This window comes from Mizuhopecten yessoensis, unplaced genomic scaffold (assembly GCF_002113885.1).
Source record: "Mizuhopecten yessoensis strain PY_sf001 unplaced genomic scaffold, ASM211388v2 scaffold8151, whole genome shotgun sequence".
Lineage (NCBI taxonomy): Eukaryota > Metazoa > Mollusca > Bivalvia > Pectinida > Pectinidae > Mizuhopecten > Mizuhopecten yessoensis.
The window spans coordinates 268,893-278,388 of record NW_018407404.1 but is presented as its reverse complement, the minus strand read 5'-3'; the positions used below and the strand labels follow the sequence as shown (position 1 = coordinate 278,388).

Below are 9,496 nucleotides of genomic sequence, written 5' to 3'. Positions count from 1 at the left end.
TTGTGTACCACACAAAAGTGTACCGTGGTACACAAACGAAGTATAAATGCTTCGTTTGTGTACCACACAAAAGTGTACCGTGGTACACAAACGAAGTATAAATGCTTCGTTTGTGTACCACACAAAAGTGTACCGTGGTACACAAACGAAGTATAAATGCTTCGTTTGTGTACCACACAAAAGTGTACCATGGTACACAAACGAACTATAAATGCTTCAAAAGTGCCTGGCCGCCTTCGGCCATCGTAGAAATCAGACCATTTAGACCAGTCATTGTATGGAAACTAAAACGTGATAGTCGGATAAAGGGACAGATTTGCCTATTGTTACATATGTCAATTTAATAAATTTTAAGAATTATGGCGGTCATATTACCTGAACCACCTATTCCTGTTATTCTCGCTTTCATATCTGGGAACTGCTCTTTGACATGAGACGTCCACCTTTCTGGATTTATTTTTTCGAAATCACACTTCCAATTGCCTTCGACTTGAAAAGCTATTTCCTTTGGCCTCCCTAAAACAAAGATATTTTCTTATTTATGATAACAGTCTAAAAAATATTGTAGTTACAACAACTTTAACACAAACCACATTTCAGTTCACGAGAAAACTTGTAACATCAACGACAGACGATATTTTATTTGCCATTAGTTTAATTGAAAATCTTTTGATATATAAATAAGATTAATGATACTGACCTCCATTTTGCACTGATTTTATATCTGATTCCGCCTTTTCAATAATGCGGGAGTCCCGTTTATGTATCTTGTAAACAACGTTTTTTAATTTGTCATATTTGCCGAGATCAATGACCAGCATATCATGAGGTTATCTACGTAATGGCGAAGGTCGTCCTTTTCAAGATTTTTTTCTTATTATAAATGAAGATAAAAGATGTCTAAAATCTTTCCAACAGTCAGCAGTTGGATATATAACGTTAGCTAACGTAATCCCCATATCTGTATGACTTGTAAGTAGCTAAAGGTCATTTTAATAAGGAACGTTTATAGCACTCCATCCCAGTTACTCACTGGCATAATATTATGACCCTGGGCATTATAGAACTTGAGAAGAAGATTGTTAAAGTTTTAAACATATTTGACCCCTGTGACCTTGAATGTAGATAAAGGTCATTTTGATGAGGACATTCTATAGCACACCATCCCAGGTACCAACTGGCCAAATAGCATAACCCTACGCCCTCGAGTTCTTCAGAAGTTGCTCAAAGAAAAAGTTGACGGACGGACGGACGGACAGACGGACGAATGCCGCAGTACGGCAGCTAATAAATGATACTTACCTCCATTTTTCATTGCTTCTATATCTGATTCCGCCTTTTTGATAATGCAAGAGGCCTTTTTATTTATTATGTAAACAACGTCATACAATCGGCGATATCGGCCGAGATCAATCCACTCACAATCTAGAAGTTTATCTACGTAATAGTAAAAGTTTTCTTCCGCAAGGTCTGTCCGATCTAAATATATAGATAACAATTGTTTGAAAGCTGGCCAACACCAAGCAGCTGGATAGATAGAGTCAGCTAACTCAATCACCATCTCTGAATGACACATTGCAATCTTTTCCTGTAGCGCTTCAGAAATGTCTTGGTTTACAGTTGCTGCGTCAGCACCTGAAACGAACAATTTATAAACACTTTATATACATTTTATCGAAAAGAGACTCTATGACAATCGGAATAAAATGCATATTTAAACTACACTTTGTCTCAACAATGTCATCAATATGATAAATAACATTTACCAAGCTCTTCCGTAAAAAGACGCAGTGTTTTGACAACCTTATCAGCGTTTAGAAAAACAAATTATAACTTATTTGTTTCGGTATTTGCAGTTTTACTATTTATTGTCAGAAAAGAGAACGGAAATGCTTCCAGATCCTGCAATATTGTCTGCTTCACAAATATATTTACCCTCGTCATTCAGTTTTTTTCCGTTTGATCTATTACCAGCGAGGGAAAGTCCACTGAACCACCAAAATATTTGATAATGTCAATTGCAATTTCACGTCCATTTACTTCTTCATCTTTGTACCATGTAATAGCAGATGCTTGTGGTTTCGCATTGATATAGCATTTTAAAACCGCAGGTTCTCCTTCAGTTCTTTGGTGGTCTGTCAGGTTCATATTTAGTGTTGGTGGAGCAAGGGTTAATTTAAAACCAATACATATAACCTTTAATGCATTTATCATGACACAAAACAAAGCGTCAGTAACATTATTTTGTTTGTTTCGGAACTTAGATTGAGAGTAGAAAACTGTTATTATTAGTGGTTCTACTTCTGAGTTCTTTGTGTATGAGAAAAACAGAAAAAAAGTGTGGGAAATCATTCGGGAAAAGTAGTTGCGATATTTTACACTTTGATACGCATTTGTCGTGATCAGAAAAAAATGTCAAATTTAAGCTTTTACCTCCCTTTACTTTCAGCTAAGAAGGTGCACTGTGCCTTTTCCCATACGAGTTTGAGACGGTACATACATAGTTGCCTTCGTCATTTTTCTTGATGTCGTCGATTACTAAGTGGGGGTCATTCGTATTTGATCCTGTATATTTTATCTCATCAATATCCAGTTTTACTGTGTACCCCTTGGGTAAAATACGTTGCCAGGAAACTGTTGTAATCTTCGGAGTTGCATATATAGAACACTCCAGCTTCACTTGTTCTTCGATTATGGCAGTGTCGTTTTTTTCAAATATTCTGACAGTAGGCGAATTTGAAAATTCACATTTGAAGTAAAATTAAAACAAATCTTTCATTCTTTGGGTTCAACATGTCTTCGAAAAGGTTAGTTATTTGGAAGTTCCGAACTAGTGATGGTTGGTTCATATGCTTAGTTCGATTTTTTTTTTCATTTTTGTATCTTTTACATTTAAAAAAATCAAACCTTTTATTTCAATCAACGTGTTTTTAGTAGTTGGAACTTGTGAAGTCCATTATGATCGTTTCTCTCAGGTTCTGGAGCTTGTGCAAGACTACGTTTTGACGTTATGTAAAAAAATACAATCCGTTATTGAGGACCATCATACAACATAATGGTTTACGTTGTAGTTCAATACAGCCAACTCATGTAAAAACGATACACAAAACTATAGTTTAAATGTCATATTTAATTGTTGTTGATGAATTCGTAAAATATCATTTTTTTTGACGCCTCATTGCCGAAGAACAATGACTAGACGCGGTTCGCAGGCTCAACTGGGGGTCTACGGTAGCCACCCTTTTTCAAAGTGGAGAGCCGCATACTTTCGAGGTTATACATCTTCTGGAATGTGAAGCTGCAGTAATTGAATGAATGATCAGGAAATCAGGCGTGGCTTAAAAGGACGAAACAATATGATATGGTAGTTGGCTGTTCGACTAAAACGAGACCACATGGATCTACGTAGTTTTTTTTATTTGTACCGGGGGTTGATACTGACACAAGAGGCAGAATGGGTAGCTGGAGGGATACTTGCTAGGGTAGTACATGACTTTTCACTACCGCTAGCAACCATGAGCTGTTAAAACTAGGACAAAGTAAGGGCAAAGTATAATCACACTAAGAAACTGCATATGTCCCTGTGGGAACATGATTGCAACCGTAAAAATTCCCAATAGTCCTATTAGCCTGCGACATTTGAAACCCTTTATTCCAATTTTTTTATCCGTCAGCAGTCGATATCACAGAGGTGATGATATTCGGAGAAAGCTTTTGAACACCAAATCAACTACTACTTATAATCCCAGGAGGTTGGGAAAGCTGGGATGCTTCTGTCGAGAAAGGGAAAATTCATGATCGAAAAGTCGAAATTGTTCCGCTTATTTTACAGATTAGTGGTAAGCCCAATCTCTACCCAGATATGTCGTTCCTTGCACTCACAAACACCTCTGCCAGCGGCTTAATGCCAAGAATCTTTGCAAAGTCTGGTGAACCTACCAGATGATAAAGTATTTGAAACCCAGCGCGGGCTACAGGCGTCGTTCAGGTGAAAAGGATGAAAAATATTAAATTACAACAATAATATAGCGCCTATATAATATCAAAATATACTCTTAAGCGCTTTACAACATATGGAAAGAAGTCTTGGTTAAACAAGAGGCCCAGAGTGCCTGTATCGCTCATCTGCATATGTTTAAAATAATTGGTATGCAGTAAAGAAATAGCATTCCATGGTAGGTGCTGAAAGTACATATGGAATTTCAGAAAGATCCATCCAGTACTTGAGATATAGAACAAACGTAAACAGAGCCCCACCCCTATGCCCCTATGGGGGTCATACCCACCAATTATACAAAATTGAGACCCCTTGACCCAAGGATGCTCCAGATTAAATAAGGATAAAATCCCTTAATCCAAATGGTCAAAGAAGGATTTTAAAGGTTTTACCTCTATTTCCACTATTGGGGCCCGCCTCTCTCATGGGGGTTAGACACACCGTTTATACAAAATTATTGGTACCCCTTAACCCAAGGATGCTTCATACCAAATTTGTACAAAATCCTGTCATTCGTACAGAAGAGGAAGGTATTTGAAGAATTTGCTAAGTTTCCCCTATTGGGCCCCTCCCTTCTGCCCCCAGGGAGGCCACACCCGCTGTTTATACGAAATTGAGTCCCTATTGCCTAAGGATGTTCCAGACTAAATTAGGATAAAATCCCTTAATCCCTATGGTAGCAGAAGGATTATAAAGATGTTACTTCTATTTTGCCTATTGGACCCCGTCCCCCAGGTCCCAGGGGTGCCAAACCAACTGTTCATACCAAATTGGTTCCCCTTTACCCAAGGATACTCCACACCAAATATGGACTAAATCCTTTCATTCCTACAAAAGAAGAAGGACTTAAAGAATAATTTGCTATGTTTCCCCTATTGGGCCCCACCCCTCAGGCCCCTTGGGGGCCAGACCCACGGTTTATACAAAATTGGTTCCCCTTCACCCAAGGATGCTTCTGACCAAATATGGAACAAATCCTTTCATTCCTACAGAAGAAAAAGGATTTTAAAGAATTTGCTATATTTTCCCTATTGGGCCCCGCCCCTCAGCCCCAAAGGGAGCAAGACCCACCATTTATACAAAATTGGTTCCCCTTTACCTAAAAATACTTCAGACCAAATATGGACCAAATCCTTTTATTCCTACAGAAGAAGAAAGGATTTTAGAGAATTTGTTATATTTCCCCTATTGGGCCCCGCCCCTCAGCCCCAGGGGGGGCCAGTCTCACCATTTATACAAAATTGAGTCGCCTTGGCCAAAGAAGGCTCCAGACTAAATAAGGATAAAATTCCTTAATCCCTACGGTAGAAGAAGGATTTTAAAGGTTTTACCTCTATTTCCCCTGTTGGGCCCGCCCTTCTGCCCCCATCGAGTTGTAACTATAGCATACTGACCTTTGACCTCCGATTCCGCCTTTTTTGTTTTCATAAGTACTTCTTGTATATAACGCTTCTCTGCATCAGGATCTATGTCATTGGTCAGTAGAGCATCCACTGCTTTTACGTATGTGTCTCCAATCAAAGCGTCTTTTTCTATTTCAAACACGCTCTGACGGATGAGGCTCCACCTACTATTGAATTCTGAATCAGATAGTGATACAGTTGGAAGGTTTCCATAAGCTTCATTTCGATGGACTCTCAACCGGTCAATATTAGCCGAAAGTGACCTGTCTGCTGGGTCTGGTGTCCTACCCCAACCAGACCGGTGTGGTGGAATATTGATTCCCAGGAAGTTTCTAAGTAGTTTATATAGAATTGGGAAGTCCAAGTCTTCCAGGGTACCTGAAAACACTCCACCTGTAGGATAAAGAATCTGTCGCTGACGAGGTTCAAGATTTTGTAAAAGCTGAACTTTTTGACTTTGCAGAATAGCGGTAAGTCCTGGGGGTGGCAGTTTAGCTTTCAACACTGATATTAAAAGATCCCGACAGACATCAATTATAAGTCGACTAAGTCGAGCAAAATTAGTGGTTTCCCTGTTGAAAAGATACTTGGAAGCCATTGTCAATGCTGTTGCGGAGAGGTAGGAGATGAGATGAAGCTAGAAAATAGAACGACTATTACTTTTTTAGCATTGTCTATTGGGGAAAACAGTTATTCATAAATGTAGACATGTTTATGTGTCAGGACTGCACCAGCAATCTACTTATAGATGTTGGCTATACATTTTGAAAACATCATGTGCATCTTTACCAAACTCATGTTTTTCTTCTACATATGCAGCAGTGGTGTACAATTCTATAAATGTAATGCCAAGTTGGTCTATTCTTTTTTGGTCTGTAATCCAATCCAATGCGGGTGCTGTCTAATTTGACATATCGGGTTACCCCAGAATAATGAAGATAATGTATTAATAAATAAATATCGAATAGATTGTTTAGAAACATAATCAGATTATTGGTAAGTTTGATAGATGGTTCTTTTGAAATAAATCTGCAGTGTGTTTCGATTGGATACAAAGCCTGTTCTGGTCTGCGGTAGAACAGGACTCAGTAATGTTAAGCCCCGCCCATCGCACTAGTTTCCAATCAAAATTCATAATTTTCTTTACAATAAGTACCTATCATGATGCCTATTTTATTCTTAAGACATTCATCCCCCTATTGAAATATCCATCGCCCTAAATTTAAAACAAATATGAAGAAGCCCCGAAGTTTGTTGCTCATCTGGTTAGTGAAACAATCATAGCATGCTTTAATAATATGGTTGAATAAATTCCTGCACCTCATGGGTGTCAGTCCCTTGATATGTACAATTTTGAAACTAGCAAAGGGATTCTTCTCATTTTGGTTGATATATATGAAAATAAAATAGTAAAATTTCCTACATTTGTACAATTTCGAGCCCCAACTACATGGAATAGCTTCCAAATGCTCGCAGCTTCTCTCAAAAGAGGTTTGCCACCATTTCTACAATTCTAAATTCCAATCGCCTAAAAAACGTTTGGAAACAAGAGGCCCTTGGGTCTGAATCGCTCACCTGGTATTAATCTCACACTTGTAATTTCAAAAGTTGACTACAATACAACTACAGGCAGAATATCAGTGTTTGATTCGTAAGAACCTATTAAAAGATTTAAACATATGACGACCGTGACCGTAGCCCTCCTACCCAGTTTGCTTCTGGCCAAATATCATCACCCTAGGCCTTTTGGTTATTAAGAAGAAGTTGCCTAAAGTAAAATATTGACGCCAGACGTCCGACAGACGGACGATAGACCCCGAATCACGGCATAACCTCACCTGGCCCGAAAAGGCCAGGTGAGCTGAAAACGGATGACGGATCGATGGACGGACAAAAGGACAGACTACTGGCAAATGACAGAGGCTGTGCTACGACATCAGGTCATCTTGGCTTTGTACCCAGTGAGCTAAATGTAATTCATTATTTAGGCGCAATCATACGGAATATATTACCCAAATATGATAGAAAATGAGTTAAGTCTCTGAAAAATATTTTGAAAGTAAAAATCTACTTTTTCTTTTTTCATTTTGATGCTACTGGCTTTAAATAAACATCCTGGGCCTTTTGGTTATTCAGAAGAAGTTGTTAAAATGTTTTAAACATATTTGACCCCTGTCACCTTGAACATGGATGAAGGTTATTTGTTTGAACAAACTTGGTAGCCCTTTATCTAAGCATGATACTGGCCAAATAACATCATCCTAGGCATTTTGGTTATTCAGAAGAAGTCGTTTAAAGATTTTGAACATATTTGATCCCTGTGACCTTGAACAAATTTCAAGGTCATTCATTTGAACAAACTTAGTAGTCATTTATCCCATCATATTTCAGGCCAGATATCATTATCCTGCGAATTTTGGTTATTGAGAAGAAGTTGTTTAAAGTTTTATTTAGACAATTGACCCCTGTGGCCTTGGATATAAGTAAATGTCAGTCATTATAACAAACTTGGTAGCCCTTCATTCCAACATGCTATTGGCCAAATATCATCACCTTGGCATTTTGGTTATTCTTCAGAAGTTGTTTAATTGTTTTTCAATTTTTGACTACTGTGACGCCGGACGTCAGACGGCTGACAGACGGACGATGGACCACGCATCACGGCATAACCTCACCTGGCCCGAAAAGGCCAGTTGAGCTGAAAACGGATCGATGGACGGACAGAAGAACAGACTACTGGCAAACGACAGAGCCTGGGCTACGACATCAGGTCATATTGTCTTTGTGCCCAGTGAGTTAAATGCAATTCATTATTTAGGCGCAATCATACGGAATATATTACCCAAATATGATAAAAATGAGTTCCGTCTCTGAAAGTTATTTTGAAATTAAAAAACTACATTTTCTTTTTTCATTTTGATGGTAAGTTATCCTTTAAATGAAAAATACTTTCGTCTTAATATTTTGGTGTAAATAGTTCATCATCTGTTGTGTGTGCAATGTACGTGTTACACAGCATATTTTTATATATAAAGGTCCTCTCTATAAATGTAGAGGATGATTTTTAATAAAGGTTGATCCTCATTAAATAGAGTTATTATTATCAATATACATGTAGGAGAGTCTAGTGAAAGCCTGAACGAGAGAGTGAGTTAATCAAACAATCAGTTAAATATGTTGTTTAGTTGCTTTGAGTGAGTAAGTGATTGAGTAAGGTTTTTGTTTTTGGTAAGTGCATTGAGCGCAGGTTTTGGAGCGGGTATATGTCTGCTACAAAGATTTTGTATTTGGTATTTTACATTTTACAGGCGTTCATGTTTTGAGTATTGCTTTGATTTTTTATTTGTAGTGTATACTTTTTCATGCGTTAAGGTTTGGAGTGAATAATTTGCTGATGCAACATGAAAATGAGTATGGTTAGGTTTTTAATGCATTTATTATGTTGGTGCTTAGATGTTAAAGTGTGTTTCTCTCCTTTGTTTACGTGTTTAAAATTTGTTCTCATATGAATAAGTTTTCAACTGTGTGCGCAGATTTACGTGCATTTATTTGTCTGGTGTTTATATTTTTAAGTGTGTATTTTTGTGCATTAATTAAGGATTGATTTCCTTCCTTCTATTAGAAACTCAAACATCCCGGCTAACAAGGTAGGTCAAGTTTAAAAATCCTACTTCCTGAATATGTAAAACGGGAGTTTAGCCTCAATTGTTTTGGAGCATCCTTAGGCCAAATATATTCAACTTTGGATCAATGGAGAATGTGGTGATCCTAGGTGCAGAGGGGAGAGAGCCAATATAGAGAAATTTAGTGAAATCTTTAAAATCTGCACTTTGAGAAGGGGTAAGGAACTTTATCATTATTAATAAAGACAGGATGTCAATGCCCGTAGTGGTAGAGGGGTGGGCCTCTATATGAGACATACTAGGCTGTACACCGTACACATAACGCCGTGATCTAGGTTAGTTTTTTCTGATCTAGACTATAACATACTAGGTTGTACACCTTACACATAACGCCGTGATCCAGGTTTGGTTTAGTCTGATCTAGACTATCACATAATAGGTTGTACACCGTACACATAACGCCCTGATCTAGT

The 9,496-nt window shown here is 38.0% G+C and overlaps 1 protein-coding gene across 1 annotated transcript in view; it reads right to left on the bottom strand.

Annotated features, from left to right (window-relative positions):
- LOC110455196 overlaps nucleotides 1-9,496 on the bottom strand; it is a gene marked incomplete at its 3' end in the record, with an annotated part of 21,494 nt that overhangs the window by 2,402 nt on the left and 9,596 nt on the right. Inside the window, exons 3-5 of the mRNA XM_021505178.1 lie at nucleotides 5,392-6,037; nucleotides 1,303-1,635; nucleotides 376-516 (exon numbers count right to left, since the gene is read on the bottom strand). Coding sequence (XP_021360853.1) covers nucleotides 376-516; nucleotides 1,303-1,635; nucleotides 5,392-5,998 — 1,081 coding nt within the window. The remainder of the gene's footprint in view (nucleotides 1-375; nucleotides 517-1,302; nucleotides 1,636-5,391; nucleotides 6,038-9,496) is intronic.